This window comes from Gymnoscopelus microlampas (assembly GCF_963454915.1).
Source record: "Gymnoscopelus microlampas genome assembly, chromosome: 21".
Taxonomy (NCBI): domain Eukaryota; kingdom Metazoa; phylum Chordata; class Actinopteri; order Myctophiformes; family Myctophidae; genus Gymnoscopelus; species Gymnoscopelus microlampas.
In genome coordinates, this window is record NC_139958.1 from 3,084,522 (window position 1) to 3,110,635 (window position 26,114).

General features: G+C 40.9%; 2 protein-coding genes across 4 annotated transcripts in view; both read left to right on the plus strand.

Annotated features, from left to right (window-relative positions):
- Window positions 1–480: 480 nt before the first annotated feature.
- On the plus strand, window positions 481–18,644 carry slc25a1b (slc25a1 solute carrier family 25 member 1b). 2 transcript variants are annotated; one of them, XM_084046243.1, is made up of 10 exons: window positions 481–827; window positions 7,797–7,904; window positions 10,909–11,008; window positions 12,270–12,408; window positions 13,109–13,193; window positions 13,833–14,012; window positions 14,227–14,342; window positions 14,856–14,929; window positions 16,290–16,539; window positions 16,954–18,644. In XM_084046243.1, exons 1-9 carry the CDS (start codon window positions 713–715, stop codon window positions 16,402–16,404), a joined length of 1,032 nt encoding a protein of 343 aa, XP_083902369.1. In that variant the 5' UTR covers window positions 481–712; the 3' UTR covers window positions 16,405–16,539; window positions 16,954–18,644. The 2 variants fall into 2 exon arrangements, with proteins under 2 accessions (XP_083902369.1, XP_083902370.1); XM_084046244.1 differs by having other exon boundaries at window positions 13,908–14,012.
- A 2,240-nt stretch (window positions 18,645–20,884) lies between these two features.
- The window catches only part of pi4kaa (phosphatidylinositol 4-kinase, catalytic, alpha a), an 85,859-nt gene continuing 80,629 nt past the window's right edge, over window positions 20,885–26,114 (plus strand). For both annotated transcript variants that reach the window (XM_084047867.1, XM_084047868.1), the window contains exon 1: window positions 20,885–21,062. In XM_084047867.1, the coding sequence (XP_083903993.1) occupies window positions 20,961–21,062 (102 nt within the window). In that variant the 5' untranslated portion in view covers window positions 20,885–20,960. The remainder of the gene's footprint in view (window positions 21,063–26,114) is intronic.

Consider the following 26,114-nt stretch of genomic DNA (forward strand, 5'->3'; position numbering starts at 1 on the left):
TAAAGTGTAGTTGTTTATTTGTATTTAATTGTCCACGTATCCCCATCTGAAAACATGTTAAGTCAGGGAGTGGATCACCGAACCAGATTTGTGTTGTTAAAATATTTCAAAAATATTCCACATTTTGCACCTTTTTTTCCAAGATTTTTTTTTTTTTTTTTTTTTTTGCAGACCTACAAGATCACAACGCATCACCATACGACGCGCTCTGAGTTTGTAGATATTTTCAAATGCAAATAGGTTTAAAAGTGCTCATGGCATGGGGCCTATTAAGTTGCTTCTTTTGTGCTTATTGTTTTCCTAGACCTTGGGTTGCTTATTTCTCTCGCACAATCTGGCAACCCCGTGCCCCGCCCTGAACCTAGTCAGTCCAGCGCTGTGCTGCGTGCTGCGTGCACACTGAGTCCAGTCTGAGTCCACTCTATCAGCCTCTGAACCAGAGAGAGAGAGAGAGAGAGAGAGAGAGAGAGAGATCAGGGGGTCAGGGGGGGGCTTCACTGTGTAAAAGTACACAGGCTTCCTTTTCTTTATCAGTCTGTGAACATTTGGAACCAAGTCCTTTAGTCCAATGTTCAGCCCTGAGGCTGTTCTTTCTGCACCAAGCACCAGGCTGCATGGATGCATGGATCTGATCTGATCTGATCTGCAGGAGTCTGCTGAAATAAACTCTTAGTTTGTTGTGTTAGTTAGGGTTCACTACAGAAACCCCACCATGTCTGGAAGCCCTCCTCCTCGGTTCGATCCCTTCCACAGACCCCGCTGTCTGGCGGCTGCAGCCCCTGCAGGGAAAGCCAAACTCACTCACCCTGGAAAAGCCATCATGGCAGGTAAGAACAGTTTTGCTACAAAGTTACTGTGTTGTAACAACAATGTAAGTGACATTGTTGTTACAAAGTAGCGGAGTGAAGGCACGCCAACAGTTTGAACTCTTCCAAGCTATCTGTTTAGAATGAGATCTAAATGTCTGATCCATTGTCTTAATATTATAAGCATTCTGTACTGAATATATTATAGCACATGACATGTTTAAGCATATATTTGGCTACTTTCGTGCATTTCAGAGTAGTGTACTGATCTAGCCATGGTTCACATGACGCTCGTCTGTCACACCCGTCATGGCGCTACTTGTTCTTGTCTTTTGACATATTTACATTTACAACCCGTACATCTACATAAACGTTCAGATTTCAAATATAAAGTACTGACCCCACGGCCACGGATGTTACAAGTTAAAGCGCCTGGGTGTAAGTACCCGTATCTTCTGTATTGTTGAATAAAAAGCATTTTTATCCGATTGCCGGCCATTTTAAATTTGTTTTATAGCGTATTAGGGTGCAATACACCTCCCAACCGATAGGGTCGCGTAGTTGAAAGCATATTCGAAAATTCGAAAAAAATGGCTGGCGATCGGATTAAAAAGCTTTTTATTGAACAATACAGAAAATACGGGTACGTAGATCCCAGCGCTTTAACTTGTAACATCCGTGGCCATCAGCACTTTGTATTTGAAATCTGAACGTTTATGTAGATGTACGGGTTGTAAATGTAAAATAACATTAAAAATAGGAACAACTGTCATGGTATGACAGTCATGTTTCAGGGCTGATCGTAGTGTTAGCTCTTTAATGCTATCATTTGGTGCTGCTGGTCGTTTGAAAGAAGATGCAGGAATTCATGCTGATCATTCTCAATGGGGCTTTAACTGTTATTATAACTACATTAAACCCAGTGTAGTGTACATGTCTAATTACAAGACAGTTATAGCCCGTGTGTGTGTGTGTGTGTGTGTGTGTGTGTGTGTGTGTGTGTGTGTGTGTGTGTGTGTGTGTGTGTGTGTGTGTGTGTGTGTGTGTGTGCCATGGTTGTGTCATCTTAGCAGGAACTAGTACCACTAACTACTATACTCTATAGAATAGAGCTACTATACAGGAAGTTAGACTTGTCATGGGGCTGGGGAAGGGAGGGGGGGGGGGTCCATACTTTTAAGATGGAACTATCTTGTTATCAATGGTGGAAGAAGTACGCACATTTTTTACTTAAGTAAAAGTACCAAATACCACAGTGTAGAAATACCCTGTTACAAATAAAAGTCTGGTATTCAAACTTTTTTTTACTTGAGTAAAAGTGCAAAAGTATTTGCATTAAAATATACTTAAGTACTGAAAGTAAAAGTCATAATTTTGCAGATTGTCACATTTCACAAGTTTACACATAAAAATGCTTTGAAAATAGCAGATCTACAAGCTCACAACGCTTCGTTTCGCGACGCGTTGTGAGCTTGTAGATCGGCTATTTTCAAATAGACAAAATGTATACAGGGCTGAAGTGGTTAATGTATGTTTTGTAATAATATAATCTAAATCTACAAAGTAGTAACTAAAGTTTTCAAATAATTTTAGTGGAGTAAAAGTACAATATTTGCCTCTGAGATGTAGTGGAGTAGAAGGAAAAGTACTGGAAATTGGAAATACTCCAGTAAGTAAAACAAATCCTCAAAAGTGTAATTAAGAACAGTACTTGAGTAAATGTACTTAGTTACTTTACACCACTGGATGGAACCTCTTGTTATTTCATCATCTGCGCAGCAGCAGCAGCAGTTACTATGCTACAGTATACAGTCAGTTGGTACAGGATGTACCAGGGCTGTTTTCTATGCATGTCTCTTTAAATGCATTACAACTGAACTTAGCTGAACTCTTCATCTGCACTATGTCACTTTCCTCTTCTACCCCGGGTTTGAACCCGGTTTCCTGCTCAAGTGTTGACTTTTTTATTATTATTATTTTCATTTTTGGGGCGGTGTAGCCGCCCCCTATAAGTAAGTTTTGGACACCGACCAAAAGATTTGTATACCCCCTAACCCTTCCATTGTTAATGCAAATCGATACTTTTGCAAAGTCAGCCAATCACATTACAGCTAGTGTCATCACCACTAACTGTAATGTGATTGGCTGACTTTGCAAATTCAGGACTGTGATTGGCTAGCGAAACACATGACACATGTGCAGCCCTATGAATAGCAGTATGGACTTTAAAAAAAAGTCGATCTACAAGCCGATCTACAAGCTCACAACGCCTCGCAGCACGAGGCGCTGTGAGCTTGTAGATCTGCTATTTTTGGCTAAAGTTCTCCTCAGGAAAGGGATGCTAGGGTTCAAGTTTAAGGTAAAATAAAAAAATCCTATCACACAAAGATTTGGCGGACCCCCTGTAGTAACTCTGAGGACCCCCCCTAGGGGTCCCGGACCCCCTGTTGAAGACCCCTGTGTTAACATGATCAAATGTAAAGGTATTTTGTAGGTGTTTTCTAATGACCCATGCAGATCCCCTAAAAAGCAGCACTAAGTAATTGTCTTTTAATTAATACAATGTAATTTTGTCCAATCTGTATGGTAGAGAATGCTAATGCAATATAACTTATATAATTGGTTGTATTTTGTCTCCCTGCTCCTCTATTAAGACATTTAGATCGTGTCAAAGGTCATGTCTCACCTAGACACAGGATCTGACTCGAATTCTGACCTGATGGTCAAGATTACATTTATCCCCTGAGCAAGCATACATAGTTCAGCTTTAACAGTCAGAAAGAGGATTGGGGACTGCAGTACTTTTTTTATATATATCTCAGTTCTGTGAACCACGATGACCAAGCACATTGCTCTGTCGACCTCAGCACACACACACACACACACACACACACACACGCGCACACGCACACGCACACGCACACGCACACACACACACACACACACACACGTGCATTACTTTGCAGATATCAATTATTATTTTATAAAACACACATTAACCACTTTTGCCCTATTTTGTACCTAAGCTATTTGAGAATAATTTACTTTTGGTACTTTAAGTATACTTTGATGCCAATACTTTTGTACTTTTACTCAAGTAACAACATTTTGAACACAGGCCTTTTACTTAATTGTAACAGAGTGTTTCTCTGTACACACCATGACATACAGTATTTATAATATAATGTATTGTATATACACACAGTGTGCCCTCACATACACATCAGTCATATGTTAATTGAACTTAATACAATAGTTGCATCTCTTCTGTCCAGCTTAGGAATGAAGGTACTAGATGAAGGCTTGGGATTGCAGGTGATGACATGTTCTGTTTGTCAGGGTTTCTTTTGGCTTCATTTGGCTGTAAAGCATCTTCTAACCAGAGGAATGCCGGGGTTGTGTGTGTCACCCTTGTATCAAAACTGACCATGATTGATTGATGATCTCTTGGCACCAGAAATGTTTTTGCTGTGACTTGGTGAAGACACTGTGTTTTGTTTTTCAGCTTTTTACCTGTACCGTGTGTGTGTGTGTGTGTGTGTGTGTGTGTGTGTGTGTGTGTGTGTGTGTGTGTGTGTGTGTGTGCGTGTGCGTGTGCGTGTGTGTCTGTGTGTGTGTCTGTGTGTGTGAGTGGGTCAGCGCGAAATATTAAAACCATGTTGTTTTTAAGAAAGAATCCTAAACCTTTGACATTTTGGACTATTGGCCTGACCCCTGCATGTTGTTGTGTGCAGTGATGTGTTGGATTGCACTGCATGACACACTGAAGCATGCCTCAGTTAAAACACAATTTGTGTCATATTTGTCATTTTTAAATGACAATTTATGTTTTCCCCATGTACACTAATTTAAGTGCAATCAAAAATAATAAAATTTAGCTCCTAATTTGATATGAAAATACTTCTACATTTGAATCTGAGTAGGAGTTTTTTCCAAACTTCCAAAACAATTCTCATTGCTTTTGTAATTTGTGCCTGTGGTGGTTTAATAGTTAGCACATCTTAGTTGAAATATAACCACAGTATGTTATGTTACTAAGGCAGTGTTTTGAAAGCTACACAGTAACAGTACTGTACACCCCCCCCCACCCACACCCACCCCCAGGGGGGAGTGTCATCATGTGGGAGGCAGAATCACTCGCTCTGCAGCTCAGCCAATGAGCTGCTGCCGTTCTGTTTGCTGTTGAACGCCAGATGTGACAACCCACTGCCTCTTAAGGTGGAACCGCACCATTCTGCAAGGATGATGCGTCGGACATTCTGTTCTCTTATCATTTATACAGTCTCTCCATTCATGTTTAACATCATTTATACAGTCTCTCCATTCAGGTTTAACATCATTTATACAGTCTCTCCATTCATGTTTAACATCATTTATACAGTCTCTCCATTCATGTTTAACATCATTTATACAGTCTCTACATTCATGTTTAACATCATTTATACAGTCTCTACTAGGGTTTAACATTTTCCGGGAAATATCTAATTTTAATTCCCGGGAATTTTCAGACCTTTTCCCGGGCTTCCCGGGAATTCCCGTTAAAGGGTAAAAAAAAAAAAGTGCCCACTATTAAATGCATTTATATACTTAAATAGCCAATTTTACATCGAGGTGCCCAAATGTCCCTATTGTGTCCAGTGTCCACCTATGAACTTGCACTAATAATGACTTAAGTTGATTTTTTAAATCAAATAAATATAATATATAAATATAATATAGTGCCCTGGCGGAGATCTGCCCTGTTGCGCAAGCAGTGGGTGAAGACGATTAACTTAAACGAGGAGCTGCGCTGTGCAGCCAAAACGCACTCAAACAATGTCAAACTCTAGCTGCTGAAATAAACGTTCCATTTGTATCATTATTGACAAGAGAACAGAACATGGATGTTGTTTGCAAAATGATTATTTATTTATTGTCCATCAGAGCGCCGGTGAGGTCACAGCTTATCTCTACTTTTGTAGGATATTGATTTGATAGCCTAAACTTGTAATTTGTTTGCAGTTATTAATTTATATTAGGCTAGGCTACTTGCTGGATATTAAGACTCCATTTTGGGATGTCGGCTGTATGTTGTCAAATGTATTAATCTATATTTTGTTGTTGATCAAATGTCGGGTTTTGTAGTGTGATTTTGATGTGCACGCGCTGCCGCCCGCTGCCACTGACAATCAATGAGACAGACAGCTGTTGTGCAGTTCACTTGTTGGGTAGTTAGTAAATGGTAGTTTGAACGTTCTAAAATGCAAGTGTAGGTAGGGTAGGCTACATTAATGATGATAAAACAATCGGACCACATCGGTCTAATAGCCTACTTTCGCTCTCTCTCTCCCTCTCTCTCTCTCTCTCTCTTGCTCTCTCTCCAGCTCTCCCGTCTCTCTATCAAAAGCATTGCTTGGCTTGCGCGCATTTTAAGCTGGAATATAGGCTCGAAAAAAAAACCTACCCACTGTTTATGCAGCGTTTCACTTGATGTTGAATATCAACTAGTCAACTGGTGTCTACCGTATTGACAGCAGAGGAAACGTTGAAATCAGCGTGCGCAGGGCAGACATGGGGCATCACGGCCACTTGTGTTTTAATTTGTTCATTACTGTTACATTCAGTGCGTCACATATTGGTTCACAACGGGACGATGGGACCCTGCCCTGGTCGGCAACGCGGCAAGTAACTTGGCTAATTATAATAGTAATTCCTCCGCGCTGTAGATAGGCCTTTCTACTAATTAGTATTCATTTCTAACAAAAAAAAAGAAAAAACGGGATCCCGGGAACCGGAGTCAGTTCCCGGGACGGTAAATAACCTCGGGATTCCCGGGATTCCCGTATCCCGGGAATCCCGGTGTTAAACCCTAGTCTCTACATTCATGTTTAACATCATTTATACAGTCTCTACATTCATGTTTAACATCATTTATACAGTCTCTACATTCATGTTTAACATTTTAAATGAAACATGGTGTTTTCAAAACAAAACAAAAAGGATATCGATTGATTAGTTAAAAATGTAAAAAAAAACAAAAAACATTCACAAAAAAAAAAAAACGGTCACAAAAACATTCACAAAAGAATATAACTTAGTGTGCAACTTGGCTAATTTACATTTACAGCCGCATTTACAGATGTGTCTGTGGTTGTTGTTGACTTGTTGACAACGCTGCATGCCTTAAATACCATAGCTGTGGTATAATACAGGGGTTTGCAAACCTTTTTGTGCCCACGAGGCCACGACATGTCTACACACCAAAGGTCAACCTCAAGGCACACCTGTACTCACACATCTGTGGAAACATTGCCTGTAGGGATGAGGAATGTTGGACACTTCAGAAACCCGCCTACCAATGACATCATTAGGCAGTTCTTTTTTTTAATTTTTTTTCCAAACAAGATATCATTTTATTTTTATTTAAAACATTTTTTTTTTTAAAGATTTTTTTTTTTTTTAATCTTTATTTTTTGGGTTTTTCCGTTTTTCCGTTCGTCACAAAGAACCAGGAGATAACATTTTCCAAAAAGTTGCTGCTCCATTCACTTCAATGTTAAAAAATAAACGGACAAAACAATAATATTTTTCCTATGTTTAAGCTGTAAACATGCTGGCAGTCTGTGAGTACTACGAGTTAATGCGAAAAAAAACAATGGCTTATATTATAGCATGATAACTTTCCAGGAATAGAAAGCCTGAAGTCTCTATTAGCTTGGATTCTCCATCATCGATGATGTCACTGGTAGGCGGGTTCGTGAACAGTATAGCAGAGGAAGAAATGCCACCCTTTTCACATCCTGATTGGCGAATTGCAAACATTGCTGGCCCACAATAACCTATACCTGACCTGTTGGTGGGAGACCTGTCCCCCGAGGATCACCTTTTTCTGGTTTTATTTGAACCCTGAAAAGTAACAGCTTGGTTCATATGAGGTTTACACTGGACATAGACGATATGCATGTGTCCTGCTGGGTCTGTGATGGTGATCGGTGTGATCATGTGTTCCAGGCGGGCTTGCAGGAGGCATAGAGATCTGCATCACCTTCCCCACCGAGTACGTGAAAACACAGCTGCAGCTGGACGAGAAGGCCAACCCTCCCAAGTTCAAAGGCGTCGGTGAGTCTTCTGTTCTGTTAGCCATGACTTATTATTCTGACATGTTTTACCTTATACAATGTTGTACCATTTGGCTGATTGATTGAATACTTTATTGGTCAGAAATGTAAACAGCACTATATGTATGTGCAAAAGAGATGGGAATTTACATGTACCTCCCCTTGTAGTCCCCCTCCTGATAGATCCTAACAGTATGTTGCTATATCAGTGGTGCTCCAACTTGTCCAAAATGATATGTATTTGGCAAGCTGGAAACGTGGCGCGAAACGACGCGTTTTGAGCTTGTAGATCCCTTAGAGACCGTATAGACCGTGAATCACTAATGCATAATGATCCATTGTGTAGGTGAGCTTGTAGATCCATTGTGTAGGTGAGCTTGTAGATCCATTGTGTAGGTGCATTGACCCACTTTCTAACTGTTATCTGTTAGCAGAGAATTGCTGGACTTTGGTCTGTCTGTCTGTCTGCAGCCTGTCTGTCTGTCCGTCTGTCTGTCCATCTGTCTGTCCGTCTGTTTGTCTGTCTGTCTGTCTGTCTGTCTGTCTGTCTGTCTGTCTGTCTGTCTGTCTGTCTGTCTGTCTGCAGCCTGTCTGTCTGTCTGTCTGTCTGTCTGTCTGTCTGCCTGTCTGTCTGTCTGTCTGCCGCTTGTCTGCTTTCATCTCAGAGCACAGTTTATGTAACTATCGTTTCACATTAAAGTAATTGTAACAGAATGTTTTTTCTTCACAGAGCATTTCTATGAAGACACCAGAACAACATACTAAAAGTCCTAAGAAATTGCGGAAATATGTTTCATTGGCATCAATCCAAGTCCATGCACCAATTACTGTCAAAAAGCCACATAGAGATGCACATGCAAAAAAAAACATGGACTCCCTTGCACTTCAGTCAGGCTATTTTATCTTAATTCCTCACCTCAAAATGTTTTTGGAAGTCAATTGAAATTCCAGGAATGGAAATTGGACTCACCATAATTTGACATGGCTTTTTGACAATAACTGGAGGACATCTTGGATTGGTGGCAATTAAATATATTTCCGCAACTAGGATTTCTTAGGACTTTTAGTATGTTGTTCTGGTGACTTTATAGAAATGGTCTGTGAAGAAAAACATTCTGTTACAATTACTTTGATTTTGTCCAATTTATTTGATTTTGGTCCAAAATACGCTAGTTTTCCTGGACTACTGAGACAGATTTAAAAAAACGGCTTCTAAATCCAAACCTAATTTTTCTGAAAAACTTTAAAAACAAAAGAAAATGCATGTTACTATATACATCACTGGTCTACAATGTTTTCAGGCCAAGGACCCCCTAGCTGAGAGAGAGATGAAGCAGGGACCCCCTACTCTATATTGTATAAAAGTGTTTTTCAGATAAACTTTTGCTGCTCTTTTTTTTCCTCTACGCCGTAGAGGAATCTGCTGTTTTTGGCTAATGTTCTCCTCAGAAAAGGGATGCAAGGCTTCAAGTGGTTAATGTAAAAAAAAAATCCTATCACACAAAGATTTGGCGGACCCCCCCTAGGGGTCCCGGACCCCCTGTTGAAGACCCCTGATATACATAGCAACAGCTAAAATGACACAGATGCTTACCCGGATTGAAGGGTATTACAACGTATAGGCTTTCCAAGTTATTGGGGCACAGACTATAAAACATCTCTAGATATTTCCTTCATAACCCTGTTGTATCCTATATGCTTCAGGTCACCTTTAAGACAATAGACTTGTGAATTATATACTGTAAGAGTTAACCTAGTTAATAGTTCAATGTAGTAAAGGTTTAACATGCTTTTAACATGTGATGACTGCTAAATGTACAACCCTAATAAGGTGCTGCAATAAATGGTGTGATCATAAAATGATAAAAGGGCCGAGATAAGGAGCAAGAAGACACTTTTGCTCTTTTAGTTTGAGCATTTATTACATCCTGGTTTCTCACCTGGCTCTGACCTTTACCCTCCTGTCTTACTTATGCAGTGGTGGAAAAAGTACTATTTTTTTTTACTTAAGTAAAAGTATCAATACTGCAATGTAGCAATACTCCGTTACAAGTAAAAGTCAAAATTTACTTGAGTAAAAGTACAAAAATATGCGTCGCATTGTGAGCTTGTAGATCGGCTATTTTCAAACGGCCTAAATGTATATAGGGCTGAAGTGGTTAATGTATGTTTCGTAATAATATTTTTGGCATAGTTATAGGTGTAGAGGGAAAAAAGAGCAGCAAAAGTTTATCTGAAACTTAAAATTTTATACAATATAGAGGGGGTCCCTGCTTCATCTTTCTCTCAGCTAGGGGGGTCCTTGGCCTGAAAACGTTGAAGACCCCTGCATTAAAGGTTGGCTGTGGCTCAGGAGGTACCGCGCGGGGTTGTCCAATGATCCGTGGGTCGGCGGTTCGAATCCCGGCTCCTCCTGTCCGCATGCCGAAGTGTCCTCGGGCAAGACACTTATTCTGAACCCTCGCCGGCGCTAGCTTTGGCACACCATTGGTGTGTGAATGTGGGGAAAGTGAGGACGCTGGTGTTGACTGTTCGCCGCTTAGAAAAGAGCCATAAAAATGCAATTCTTTAGGGCAGAGGTCTTCAACATCAGAGGTCCTCAGAGCTACTATAGGGGGTCCGCCAAATCTTTGTGTGATAGGATTTAGTTTTTTTTTACATTAACCACTTGAACCCTAGAATTCCTTTTCTGGGGGGAACTTTAGCCAAAAATAGCAGATCTACAAGCTCTCAACGCCTCGCGCTGCGAGGCGTTGAGAGCTTGTAGATCTGCTATTTTTTGGCAAAGAGGCTTATATATAAGCCTCTAGGTGTAAAGGGAAAAAAGAGCAGACTAAGTAAAAAAAAAAAACTTTAATCTGAAACACTATTATACAATATATAGGGGGTCCCTGCTTCATCTCTGTCTTAGCTAGGGGGGTCCTTGGCCTGAAAACGTTGAAGACCCCTGCTTTAGGGTAATCAATCAATCAATCCAAACCTGTGTCCTGCTGTCTCACTCCCAGGTGACTGTGTGAAGCAGACAGTGAGGAGTCATGGTGTTCTGGGTCTGTACAGAGGCCTGAGCTCACTGGTGTATGGATCCATACCAAAGGCAGCTGTCAGGTACACACACACACGCACGCACGCACGCACGCACGCACGCACGCACGCACGCACGCACGCACGCACGCACGCACGCACGCACGCACACGCACACACACACACACACACACATACCTATTACCATACTCATGGATTAAAGTTCTCAGTCATCATCATCACTGATTCCAGTCATTAGATTCCATAAGTAAGTAGGGGGGCTTTGGGTCCCCCCCCCCCAGAATTATTTTAATAGAGTAGATATCATTTCCAGTTTGATAGAGAGAGAGATTGAGAGAGAGGGAGAGAGAGGGGAGAGGGGGAGAGAGGGAGACGAAAGAGAGAGGAGAGAAAGAAAGAGAGAGAGAGAGAGAGACCTTCCGAAACAAAAAAACAAAACAATGAAATACTGCCAGCCAGGGCGATTTGCATATCAAAAGCCCAAGGAACTACGCAAATGAACATGAATGGCCGTGGCTGCATATCAGGGGTATGTGAGGGGAGGTCTTATATAGTTATATGGGCCTTTGACGCATGGGTTGCCCCATGTTGCACAAAGGGTCAAATCCCCCAAAACAAAAAATCCTTCCACAAACATGAACGGTGTCGGATATTTCATAAAAGCTTAAAGCCTCAATCTGTGATTTATTCAACTGGTCGGCTGTATGTAGAACAGCAGCAACATGGGTTTTAGAATGTAATACCTTAAACATCGTCATCTTACATACTTTGTTCATTGTATTTAGGAAACGGAGAACTAGTCACAAATCACAGATTTGGGACAAAGTGGTTCAGTCATGAGATTTTATTTTGACTTTATTCCATAATGCATGCTATATACATTGGTTCTCAAAGTGGGGTCCGGGGACCCCCAGGGGTCCTTGAGGGAGTTCCAGGGGGTCCCCAGCTAAATGATAGATTAGGCACCAAATGGACCCTTATGGGTCTGTAACTCTGAGAGTGTACAAATGGAACCAAATGGACCCGCTCTCAGAGTTAAATTGACATAGATTTTACAATATAAATTGCAGTCCAAGTGATAGAAATGCCATTAAATGGGGGTCCGTAGCCCTAATGCATGTCAAACTGGGGGGTCCTTGAAATTAAAATGGTTGAGAATCACTGCTAGAGCCATAAAAATCTTCTCTTATGGGGGTCCCTGGCATATCTTTTGTAATGGGGATCCACGGGCTAATAAGTGTCAATATGGGGGTCCTTGACATGAAAAAGTTTGAGAACCACTGCTATATACCGTTGGCTCTGTTTTGTCATTCCATGATTCCAGGTTCGGGGTGTTTGAGTTCCTCAGTAACAAGATGCGTGATGAGTCTGGTAAACTGGACAGCACCCGAGGGATGCTCTGTGGTCTGGGGGCCGGCGTGGCCGAGGCTGTGGTGGTGGTCTGTCCCATGGAGACGGTCAAGGTCAGCCACATGGCTCACAGCCCTTTACACCCTGCATTATTAACCCATTAAGGCCTCAGGCCGATTCTACAAATGCCTTCTAAATCCATTTTCTGAAAAGTGTATGTTGTTATATATCGTTGCTGTCAGGCAGAGACCTTTTATCTAAAAAGAACAAACCTTACCTAACACCATGCCAAAAATCTAAAACTTGTTCTACCAGCTATATTGAATATTTCTACCTTCAATGCATTATGTTGGATATTCACAAGGCTTTGCAGTGACACACAGCTGAATTACAGTCACAGACAAAGACAATGCACATCCTCCACCTTCAGTGCTGAGAGGCAATGTGCAAAGGCAGTAAAATCCTAGACCAACAAAGGGCTCGCAACTCCCTTTTAAATGTGAGTGGCTTGACAAAGACTGCACGCTTGAAATGTCGTTCACTTGGACGTCTGCTGCTGTGAATAAAGCTTGGAGCGTTTAAAAGTGAGTTGCGAGCGCTGTGATGTTGTTGAATTCCAGCCACACAGAACATTTTGGCCCTATACGTACTTGATCATACTAACTACAGCGTCACACAAACATATCAAAAAGATATCGACAAAAACAACAAAAATGGCTTCAAATATTGACCGACTTAGTCTCTTTTATTTATATTGTTTTCAATTCTGTTTTTTTTTTTTTTTAAGTTCACTGTATGTATATTATGTTTTAGGTGAAATTCATCCATGACCAGACCTCAGCAAACCCAAAGTACAGAGGCTTCTTCCATGGGGTTAGGGAGATCATTAGAACTCAGGGTAAGGCTGTTCATTTACTGTAACCCAGCACATGTTGTATCATACACCCAGAGCTGGCCCGTTTCAATTGAAACGGGTGAAACATAGCAAAGGCCGCCACTGATAAGCACTCATAAGTACTCATAATGAAATCATAATACATAATAAACCATTTTATTATGACGCTTTGAATGCAATCCAAGTTAATCCTCATAGTTGTAAGACATTATAATTATATATATATATATATATATATATATATATATTATAATGCTTTATAATCACCCTTATAATGCATTGTAATCACTGTTAAAATGCATTTTACTGTCATTATAAGCCACTATAAGTGATCATTTGTTGCTTTAAAAGATTATAGAGACACTTATAATAGTTGACATTATTAAGTCATTATAGAATGCTTCATAATGTGTTATGATTGTTGTTATAAAGCATTATAAGCACTGATGAGTTCTTATAACTATAATTATACAGTGTTATAAGCAGATTGTAATACATTATAAGTATGTTTATAACGATGTTCTTGGTTATTATTTTATCATTTCATATTTAGAAGATGACTCACATTGTCTCGCATATTAGGTGGTTTAGATTAGATCTCCACATTGTTTTATGTGCTGTTTTAACTGATGGTGTCCTCAGGACTGAAGGGGACGTACCAGGGACTGATTGTTATCATTATTATTATCATTATTATTATTATTATTCTACTAACAGGACTGAAGGGGACGTACCAGGGACTGACGGCCACAATCCTGAAGCAGGGCTCCAACCAGGCCATCCGCTTCTACGTCATGACTGGAATGAGGAACTGGTACAAAGGTGTGTGTGTGTGTGTGTGTGTGTGTGTGTGTGTGTGTGTGTGTGTGTGTGTGTGTGTGTGTGTGTGTGTGTGCGTGTGTGTGTGTGTGTGTGTGTGTGTGTGTGTGTGTGTGTGCGTGTGCGTACACATATGTTTGGTTTCATACCATAGTATCATGTTCAACACATTCATGTTCATCTCAATAACGTAGCTTTCTATGTGTGAACCATCTAGGAGACGATCCTAACAAGGCAATGAATCCGTTGATAACTGGACTGTTTGGAGCCATCGCTGGAGCTGCCAGTGTGTTTGGAAACACTCCTGTGGATGTTTTAAAGACCAGGATGCAGGTATGACACTTCCTTCTATAGCCACAGCTGACACATAATATAAATCATAATAATCATTAAGGATTTGTCTTACATCGATTCAAACTGGTGACTCTTTAAATTGATTTAATAAAATAATTATTGCAAAAAATAGCTTTGCAACTGTATTGAAAAGAGGATAAGAGAAAACACAGTATTGTAAATAAAATGAAAGAGAAGAAAATACTGGATTTGTGTAACAGGGAATTTTGTCATTTGTCTGGATATTGTGTAAAAAAAAATGTGAAAGATTGTATTGTCGAATATTACGCAAGAAAGAGGCACACATTGTGAAAATGCCCGATCTACAAGCTCACAACGCCTCGCAGTGTGAGGCGTTGTGAGCTTGTAGTTCGTATAATTGCGGGCAGGCAATCAATGGGCATAACGACGACTAAACAGTTGGGGAGAAAACCAGGTAAAAAGAGCTAAACAGAAAACTACTGCATGTTACAAACATGCTAAATAGTAAAACATGTGTTTGTTATTCAACAGGGTCTGGAGGCTCACAAGTACAAAAGCACTCTGGACTGTGCCACGCAGATCATGAAGCATGAAGGACCTGCAGCGTAAGTTCTTATGCCGTATGCAACGGGTTTGGAGGGAGGAGTAGTAGTAGAAGTGGTGCATTCAGAAAGAAAACAACAACTTGTCGCCTCACAGCTAGAAGGTCCTGGGTTCGATTCCCGCCGGGGACGCTGGGGGCGTGTCTTCTCCTCCGCGCCATCAGCGCCCATACCCTACATGGGGTTGGTGAAAGGGCCTACTCTGTGTGGAGTTTGCATGTTCTCCCCGTGTCTCCTACGGTAGTTAATACCACAGATATAGAAACCTAGATACCTCATTGGCCTCTGCAGTTCGTTGGAGCAACTGGTATCGCGGCCGCCATTTTCGCGTAGGAGAACGGACACTCAAAGTGACTACTGGCCAATCACAGCGCGTTGATTACTGGCCAATCACAGTGCGTCTTTTCTAAGACTTGTCAGAATCTAGTTGTCCCGCCCCCACCTGCCTCTGATTGGCCTACCGAACGCCCCCTTCTGTGACACACGCGGAAGCTTGCCCACAGCTTTCCTACGCTAAAATGGCGCCCACGATACCAAAGCCTCAGAGCCGAAGGAGGCGTCTACCTTTATATGTCTATGGTTAATACCCTCACAAAAACATGTAGTAATCCTGGTCTCTATACTGCCTCCCCCTGGTCAGCCGGGGCGCCTGATGGAGGGGAAAGGAACTGGTTGGAATAACGTGTTCCTTCCACGCGCTACGTCCTACCAGGGAAACTCCCCCCTGTCAGGTGACAAGAAGGTCATTTGGCTCTCATGCATTGAAGGAGGCATGAGCTCGGCCCTGGCCTCCCTAGTTACAAAACCAAAATCGAGGGATAAAAATTATCCCAAAAAAAGAAGAAAGAAAACAACACAATTTAACACATTCAATCTAGGAACGCATCTCTGTCATTTTAGATTTATTTGGCTATTCAAAAGTAGATCTGCTATTTTTCAAAAATCGTGAAACTTTGTGCAAATCTTTGAATATATATATTTTTTAAAGCGAACATTTGTAAAATATTTTTGTTTCAGGGACCCCCCAGGAGCAAAGATTTGAGTTAAAATGTTTGCTTCAAAAGATACACATCACATACATACATGAAACAATAACAAATGAAGCAACAACAGCATAAGTGTGGGTTGTGCAGATGAGATTTAGAACATCCAGAGGGGTTTGTAAAGTTAATCTCACCTCATTTAACAACAAAAATACAATAGAAAAATGTAAAAGCAAAGATAAATTATTGGGCCCATTTGGTTACCAACTCTCCATCATTTAGCTGGGGACCACCTGGAACCCCTCTCTCAAGGACCACTGGTTGAGAACCACTGTTGTTCTAAGCTAATGACTCTCCTCCTCCTCCTATGTCCCATGCAGCTTCTACAAAGGCACCGTACCTCGACTGGGTCGTGTGTGTATGGACGTGGCCATCGTCTTCATTATTTATGAGGAAGTCGTGAAGATCCTCAACAAGGTCTGGAAGACAGATTGAAGTGGGACCCCACACCCCCCCACACACACACACACCCCCCACAGTGATGAGTACACACAAGCAGGAAAAGCTAAAGGACAGGACCTCCAACAGCCAAAGTCCCAAACCTGTCTCAGCAACAACGCTACTCTTTAGGTCAGGGGTCTTCAACGTTTTCAGGCCAAGGACCCCCTAGCTGAGAGAGAGATGAAGCAGGGACCCCCTACTCTATATTGTATAACATTCAGATACACTTTTGCTGCTCTTTTTTCCCTATACACACCTATAACCCTTTGCCAAAAACAGCCGATCTACAAGCTCACAACGCCTCGCAGCGCGAGGCGTTGTGAGCTTGTAGATCTGCTGTTTTTGGCTAAAGTTCTCCCCAGAAAAGGGATGCTAGGGTTAAAGTGGTTAATGTAAAAAAAAAGAAAAACAATCATATCACACAAAGATATGGCGGACCCCCTGTCCTAACTCTGAGGACCCCCTAGGGGTCCCGGACCCCCTGTCTTAACTCTGAGGACCCCCTAGGGGTCCCGGACCCCCTGTTGAAGACCCCTGCTTTAGGTTGTAATAATATCTACCTCCATAACAACTAACGTTTTAAGTTGAGTCATTTGATGTAGAACTAAAGCCAGCCACTCTAATCCATATCTGTGGGATAGGCCAACGCAGGAGATAATTGCAACGTTAATTGTTTACACCTGTAGCCTCTCATCTTAATTTCTAATAACAGGGACGTTCCTTTAGAGCTCAGGGAAAGGAATGAAGGATTCGTTCTGGTCTAGACCTGTTTCATCAGAGCCCGCCTTCTACAGAACGTTGATCTTATGTTGTACATAGTTAATAATAATTATAATAATTGATAATACAATAGTTCCAACTTAATGTGAGGTACAGTAGCTAATGTTCACTGATTATACTTGAAATGAGGGAAGAGATGGTCAGCAGACTAATTATTTTAAGGACCAGTTTGTATATGCAAGTAGTGGATTAATAAAACAGAGAGATTATAGGCTATCGATGATAATAGAAGTGTGATTGTTAGTTGATTTCTGTCGACGGATGCAATTAAAACCTATAAATGCCTTACTTACTTAATTTCACGTTCACGTTCATCAAGCATTTATGAGGATTGTATTTTGAATAGAGATGAAATATATATATTCAAATATCTGTCAAGCAAATCGACGGAATTGAGATTGTAGAGATGCTGTCAGGTGATTTACATTTAACAGTCGCAGAAATGTATTGACGCCTGATTTATACTCAGTTGTGCGACAGGTGTTGCTTACCGGAAACCAGCTCATCTACAAGCTCACAACCTCGTGAGCTTGTAGATCAGGCTTTAGTTGCCTTTTTAAGTTCCTAATACAAGTGCCTACTATGTATTTGTATGATTCATTTACAAAGACTTCTATCGGTCAAATTCTTGTTGAATGTACACAATTCTAGAGCACCTTCAGATGTTTAATGCATGACAGAATCTGCAGTATTTTTTTTACTTATATAATTAACATTTTCATGGGATTTCTACTTTGCTTTCATGTTTCTTTCCTTTTTATGTCTTAAAGAAATGTCAAGAATGGTGCTTTTCTTCTAATAGCCATGGTAGAGGTGTTGGGTTTGGGGTTAAGGCCTTTATTGCAGATTTACTTTTTTACTTTTAAGCAAAGTAATTCACCAAAACAATATTGGCCTTCATTCCGTTACTTTTAATGATTTGTTGACTACTTTTAATTGCCTTCTCGTTAAATCTTCCATTCCAGGATTGTGTTTAGTTAACCCATTAAGACCTGAGGTCGAGTCTTAAAAATGTTCTCTAAATCCAAACAGATTTTTGGAGATTTTCGTCCTTTTTAATTAACCCAGAAGCAAAGATTTGAGTTACAAATGTTTTCTTTAAAAATATATATATTCAAAGATTCGCAAAAGAAAATCATGATTTAAAAGAAAATAGCAGATCTACAAGCTCAGAGCTTGTATATCTGCTATTTTTGAATAGCCCAAATAAATCTTAAAATGACCCCGGTCTTAATGGATTAATAAAAAAAAAAGGGCAATCCAATGTTGTTTGCCAAATTAAAAAAAAAGATGCGTCTCCAAGAAAGCGTTCCATTGAGAGATTAATGCCAATGCTGAATGTGCAACAAGGCTGTTCTGCCTTGGTCATCAGGCTGTGGATGTGATGTGCCTTCTGTCTGCAGACAGCATGCTGTCACTAATACTGTACAACACTCACTAATAAAACATGGATGTTGACCTGAAAATACATTGTTGTTTTTAATTGTTACAAACAGTTTGATCATGTTGAAAATGAGTGTTCTGCTGTATTATTAATATTATTATTATTAATAATATTAATATTAGCATTACTATTATTTGTATTACATTTAAAGCATCCGCCTTGACAGGGTATTTGTGTGGTTTGTGTAGACTCTACACAAACCAGACGAATACCATGTCCTCTACACTGTAGACTAGAGCAGTGGTTCTCAAACTTTTTTTCATGTCAAGGACCCCCAAAATGATACGTATTTGACCGTGGACCCCCATCTCAAAATATATCGTTCCAGGGACCCCCAGAAGCAAAGATTTGAGTTTTCACGTTTTTTGCCGAGCTATGAGCTTGTATATCTGCTATTTTTGAATAGCCCAAAGTATAAAATATGGTTAATTTGGTTAAAACGATTGTGACACTATATTAACTACATTTGCTGGGGACCCCCTGGTACCCCTCCAAGGACCCCTGGGGGTCCCCGGACCCCACTTTGAGAACCGATGCTGTGGCGGTTGACCTGAGCTGTCTATGGTTCTGAAAACACCTGGCCTGAGGAGCTATCCATGGTTCTGAAAACACCTGACCTGACGAGCTGTCCATGGTGCTGAAAGTGCTTTTTCTCGATTAGCTTGATTTAGTGTAAGCAACATTTTTAAATACTCTGGTTGACGCGTCACACATTTGCGACAAATTGTCTCCACACTAACCCCCCCCCCCCCCCCCCCAGGCAACGGCTTGTGTCAAACATATTGACCACACAAAATATATTTATCTATGACTATGTTCAGTGGTAGAAAACGTACTCATAAAAGTTGTAAAATACGACTAAAGAGGTTAATGCATGTTTTATAATGTTTTATATCTGCAAAGTAACTAGTGACTAAAGTTTTCTAATAATTGTAGTGGAGTAAAAGTACAATATTTGCCTCTGAGATGTAGTGGAGTAGGAGTAAAAGTATTGACAATTGGAAATACTCCGGTTAGGTAATAGTACCTCAAAATTGAACAGTACTTGAGCAAATGTACTTAGTTACTTTACACCACTGACATTCATATAGATGTGTCTAAAATAACCCAGTCGTGACCTGTGACCTTTAAATACAAACCATGCAGTTTTCCTTTTGTAGAGATACATCAAACAGCCACAAGATGGCAGTGTTCTACCTGGAAATACACATTGTTGTGAGAACATCCTTCAAAGTGACATTTATTGACAAATATCAATATTGTATCATTCAGATTTGATTGGAAATGGCCTTTAACTCCCTCTCTATCTCTCTTTCTCCCGTCTCTATCAGTTAAATATATTTTCTGTACTGTGTTTCATGATGGAGTAGTATTGATTTACTGACAAAGATTCAGATAGTAACACAGACACCACTAACTAATGGATTTGATTCTATTGCTTACTTTTTTTCATTATTTAACATGTTCCTTTTTTACATAATTTCAAAAACATATATTTTTTACCTATTTTTCCACGTATAGGAATATATATGTAAGTTGGCTCCATTGAAAATGTGTCAGCAGAGATTTTAATAAACAACATAAGCCTCTTTCTCCCAAAAGAAAATCAGTACCCCAGTGCTCCTGCTACTACTACATATCAGGGGTCAGCAATCTTTTTGACATGAAGTGCCTTTTTTAATATTCTTGATAGTCAGTATGCCATATCAAAATTACGTTTAATTATGACATCACATAAAAATGTCATATTTCCTATTGATTTGGATTGTCCATAATGCATAGCAAGCTTTATTTATTTATGTTATTCTTTTGAAATGTTTTTTCATAAATACACCAGGATGTATTTATGATCATCAGACTCATTAAACCCACCTAACCTAATCTCCCAGACCCACTGTCCATGCTGTCAGAGTTCAGAGTTTGAATGAATGTTGAATTATGTGCAGGATGTGTTTTACATACAAATGTGAGGGGACTTAATTGAATTGACTATGTTTAAAAAATATATATTATAGTATTTAAAAATAACTTATGCCAGTATGCCAGTGATTACCCTCCTGTAATGTTTTAATTTAGTGCCAATTAGGTATACTGTATATATTGAGGTGATGATCTGTGAGCCATTCCATCCTCCTCCTCCCCACTACACTACAAAGCTGCACTGTTGTTGTTTGGACCTCGGTGCTTGCCGTACGGATATAGTTTTGACCCTCGGCGCTCGCCGTAGCCATTAGTTGTTGATGTCAGCTGTGTAAGGTCTGTCCTCTCTGGAGCAGATCTATAAACATGTTAATGTCATAGATAGTGTTATATTGTCACATCAAACATGTCTTCTCTGAACGGAGGAGCGTCGAGAGGGTTCTATTTCAACACGGTGTTGTCTCTGGCTCGATCCCTGGCCGCCCACCGGCCCGCGCCGCTACACAAGGTGAGAGGGGCGACCTAATACTAATACTATAGCTTTGACCCGAAAAACAGCAGATCTACAAGCTCACGTAGAGCTAGAACCGCGACGCGCGGAGAGCTTGTAAATCTGCTGTTTCCGTGCGCGGCGCGCGACGGACGGCGTCTGAGTGGATTGTTATTATTATTGAGACACAAAGTGTCAACATTGTGAAACACGAGCCTCTACAACATCATGTATACATGTCTGTTATTAAAAGTGTAGTTTTATATTATATATGTGTGTAGTTTTGGTCAGGATGTATGTATGTAGCCTATAGTAATTACAAAGTTGTTGGTGTTTTTTTTGTGTTAAATTAATATAGTATTTTATAAGTGTAACTTATAACCATGATGGGGCTGTTACACTGGAGGAGGAACCTCCCACTTTAACTTGTATTCTGTTGTCTGGATAATATGATGTCTCTGTCCCTAAAATACTGTGTATGTCCTCCTCAAATATGTCCTCAAATATGTCCTCAAAACAACATCTTACAGCAGTGGTTCTCAGCCTGGGGGTCGCCCCTCATGATTTGGGGTGTGTGTGTGTGTGTGTGTGTGTGTGTGTGTGTGTGTGTGTGTGTGTGTGTGTGTGTGTGTGTGTGTGTGTGGGGGGGGGGGGGACAATTTAAGGACCTTTGATAATACCTGGAAATATAGAAATAAAAAAAAAGACTATTACTGCATCATATGTAATCAACAAACTATACTATAAAAAGTAAAAACTGGTCAAACATTGGCCAAAATTGTCAAATAATAGAAAGAGGCAAAACATGTGACAATTAGCTGATCTACAAGCTTGTGTTGATCAGCTATTTTCACAATAATTAAGTGGAGCCTAGTCAAACTAAATGCAATACCTCAACTCTTACAATTCCACTAAGTGCTTATCAGGGTTGGCGGGTCCCCAGTTTAAATATGATTATTTTGGAGGGTCCCCACCCAGTTTAAATATGATTATTTTGGAGGGTCCCCACCCAGTTTAAATATGATTATTATGGGGGGTCACGGCCTGAAAAGGTTGAGAACCACTGTCTTACAGGACAGGTAAAATACCTTTCATCTGGCCACGGTACTACCATCCATACCATTATGTATTATTATGCAACAACCAGTTTGTCATGTTGTAGCTACAGCCAGAATACCAGTCAGACAGAGACATGAAGCTATGGGATAACTGGTTACTGCAGCGTGGGGGTGTTAAGACTCCAGTGTAGGCTAATAGGCTCTAATGCACCAATCCATTAGTACTGTGGTTCTCAACCAGTGGTCCGGGGACCACCAGTGGTCCTTGAGGGGGTTCCAGGGGGTCCCCAGACAAATTAATAGTCAGGAACCAAATTGAACCGTGTGTGTCTGTAACTCTGAGAGTGTACAAATGGACCCTTATGGGTCTGTAACTCTGAGAGTGTACAAATGGAACCAAATGGACCCTTATGGGTCTGTAACTCTGAGAGTGTACAAATGGAACCAAATGGACCTAACGGGTCCATTTGGGTCCATTTGGTTCCATTTGTACACTCTCAGAGTTAAATGAACACTGATGATAGTACTGTGTAGAAAAAATGTTGAAAACCACTGCATTAGTACTCTCAGAGTTACACGCCCGTAAGCCCTCCCCACCCCCAAAGAACCGTGAGGGTCCCTGGACCACACTTTGATTTCCAGTGAGCCAACATGCACAATATCAGCACCCTGACTCTGTTTTTTTTTCTTTTTTCTTTTTGATATTTTTAGGCCTTTTGCCTTTTGTATTGATAGTTTTACAGTGGAGATAGGCAGAGAGAGAGAGATGGGGAGAGACATGCGGTAAAGATCGCCGGGAAGGGGACTTGAACCGGCGATGCACTGTCAGGCACCGAGTGCCGAACTACGAGTGTCGCGCTACGAGCTTGTATATCTGCTATTTTTGAAAATCAGAGAAAATGTGTGCAAATCTTTGAATATATATATATTCTTTTAAAGCAAACATTAACTCAAATCGTTGCTTCTGGGGGTCCCTGGCTGGAACTAAATATTTTGAGATGGGGGTCCGTGGCCAAATACATATCATTTTGGGGGTCCTTGACATGAAAAAGTTTGAGAACCACTGATATAGAAACATACTTTTTTCAAGAAAACCGTTAGGACTTAATGAGCCACTCCCATTTAACTTGGTAAACTACTAGTTAAAACTCATCATAATCTTCATGGTTTTTGCACTTTGCACTGCTGCAGAGAGTGACGATTTATGGAGGTGCGTGTGTGTGTAATAAAATAATAGTTCCTTTTTAACAGGTCGTTCATGAAAGTCCTTGCGGACTTGTTTCTAATGAGAACCTGTGAGCAATTAGGGGTTAAAAGTCTTGCTCAGGGACAAATTTCATTTCATCGACACATATGCTGTCCTGGCCAGGAATCGTACCTGCGGCAACCAGGGCCTCTGGCTCCCTAGGCGGGATCACTAACCACTCAGCTATGGCCGCCCTGTGTGTGTGTGTGTGTGTGTGTGTGTGTGTGTGTGTGTGTGTGTGTGTGTGTGTGTGTGTGTGTGTGTGTGTGTGTGTGTGTGTGTGTGTGTGTGTGTGTGTGTGTGTGTGTGTGTGTGTGTGTGTGTGTGTGTGTGTGTGTGTGTGTGTGTGTGTGTGTGTGTGTGTGTGTGTGTGTGTGTGTGTGTGTGTGTGTGTGTGTGTGTGTGTGTGTGTGTGTGTGTGTGTGTGTGTGTGTGTGCGTGCGTGCGTGCGTGCGTGCGCGCGCGCGCGCGCGTGCGTGTGTGTGCGCGCGCGTGTGAGCACAGCAGTATGTTATGAACATGTCGAGTCATAAATTAAACTTAGAGCTGCAGGCACTCAGAGAGACAGATGATGATTAACCCATTGAGACCTGAAGCCGATTCTACATGTCTCCTAAATCCCAACAGTTTTCTGAAAAACGTATGTTTCTATATCAGTGGTGCTCAATCTTTTTCATGTCAAGGACCCCCCAAAATCATATGTATTTGGCCGCGGAGCCCCATCAAAATATTTTGTTCCAGGGACCCCCAGAAGCAAAGATTTGAGTTAAAAATGTTTGCTTTAAAAATATACATATATTCAAAGATTTGCACACATTTTCACAAATTTTCAAAAATAGCAGATCTACAAGCTCGTAGCGCGGCACTCGGTGCCGCGCTATGAGCTTGTATATCTGCTATTTTTGAATAGCCCAAAGTGTAAAATAATGCTTTTTAGCTCAAATCTAAAAATGACACAGTTCCAGGTCTTAATGGGTTGTTAACAGGGTGAAAGCAGAAACACAAGAAGAGGAAGGAGAAGGAGAAGGAGAAGGAGAGGAAGTTCACACAAAACGTTTGCACCACTGGGCTTAAATTCACAAGGATCGCTGACCACTGGCAGACTGTGAACCGGTTGCAACAACAGTGCATTGTAGATGTCATTATGCTGTGTTTTGCACATTAAAGAGGAAATGCACAGTAGATGGGGAGATGGCGAGGAAAGAAATCTGTTCCCCCGACAACAATAGATGCATTGGCTGCCACATTCGCACCTTTTACCAATAAGCTACACAAGCTGCCTGCATATCAAGCAAAGCAAAGCAAAAAAGCAAAGTTTGTTGTTTACCCAGGGTGTCGGACTAAGCACGAAGCTTGTTTCCAGCCGGACCCTGCATGGAAGCCTTGCTCAAGGGCTATTCAGCGGTGATTCATGATTGATGTGATGAATTGGGGAATCGAACTAGGGGACCTTCCGGTATCAAGGCCGCCCCTCTAACCACTAGGCCACCGCTGCCACCATCAATGATCCATTGTGTTGCCTGTGAAGTCCTGTAGTCTGTAGGAGGCGTATAGGCTGCTGTCAGATGTCCTGAAGGAGTCTAAAAGAGAATGGATTCATGCGCGTGTGCGTGCGAGCGAGCTGCTACAAGTGACAAAGTCACAAATTGACACAGAACCAACCAGTAGATTATCAACACTGTATTATGGTGCTAGGCTGGGAGAGTGTTGTTGCTTTATGGTCGTTTCTAGTTTAACTTTAGGCTATAGTTGGGAATCAACAGGACTGCCGTGACATCCCGGCACTTGTCAATCTCAAAGACGCTACACACTTGACTTAGAAGATGATAATATTTTCTCTACACTGTAAAATCCTCAGTGTTCATTTAAAACGGCCTGTAAAAGTAAGGGTCCGTTTTGGACCCCCGGCGGTCCACGGAACCCAGGTTCAATTCAATTCAATTTTATTATATAAGTGTCAAATCACAACAAGTTGTCTCAAGACACTTTACATGTAGAGAAGAGACCCGACATCCCACCCTGAGCAAGCAATTTTGCGACAGTGGCAACGAAAAACTGCTTAACTGGAAGAAACGTCAGGCAGACCCTGGGCTCTAGGGTGGGAGGGGCCAGGCTCTAGGGTGGGGGCCTTCTGCCTCGACCGTGTCGGGGGAAAGAAGAGAGAGAGAGAGAGAGAGACAGAGGAGAGACAGAAAGAGATACAGTACAAGTAGTAACAATAACAATAGTTGCAAATATAATAGTGTAAGATAGTATATGATAATATAATATAGTACAGCAATAATGTGTATGCAGTATATAATGGTATAACACTGTATAAGAATGTTAAGATAATATACAGTATAGTGTAGTGGTAGTAGAAATCCACGGTCGTGCTCCATGGAGAGGCCCGGTCTCCTGGTTGAGAACCATTACTAGACACAACAGCTTCACTGCAGCACAACAACAACATTTATCAGCATTAGAGAGAGTAGTCTGTGATGTATTTCATCTTGAATCTCACTCTGACTATTATGTCAGTGTTGAGGTCTATGTGGGTCAGGGTTTAATCCTCCTGAGTATTCCAACTTATCCTCCTTATTGTTGGGCTAATTAACCCATTTAGTACCGGGAAAGAAGTCATTTTTAGATGTCTTAGGCTATTCAAAAACAGCAGATCTACAAGCTCATTTTTGAAAAATCGTTAAAGTTTGTGCATATTCTTTGAATATATATAATTTTTAACTCAAATCTTTGCTTCTGGTGATTCTACAAATGTCTTCTAAA

What these genes read in the sequence shown, in the direction of transcription:
- slc25a1b (XM_084046243.1), top strand. Translation starts at nt 713, where the DNA reads ATGTCTGGAAGCCCTCCTCCTCGGTTCGATCCCTTCCACAGACCCCGC. An exon ending in TGGAAAAGCCATCATGGCAG is followed by an intron (nt 828 to 7,796) that starts GTAAGAACAGTT and finishes CATGTGTTCCAG; the next exon opens with GCGGGCTTGCAGGAGGCATA. An exon ending in TTTTAAAGACCAGGATGCAG is followed by an intron (nt 14,343 to 14,855) that starts GTATGACACTTC and finishes GTTATTCAACAG; the next exon opens with GGTCTGGAGGCTCACAAGTA.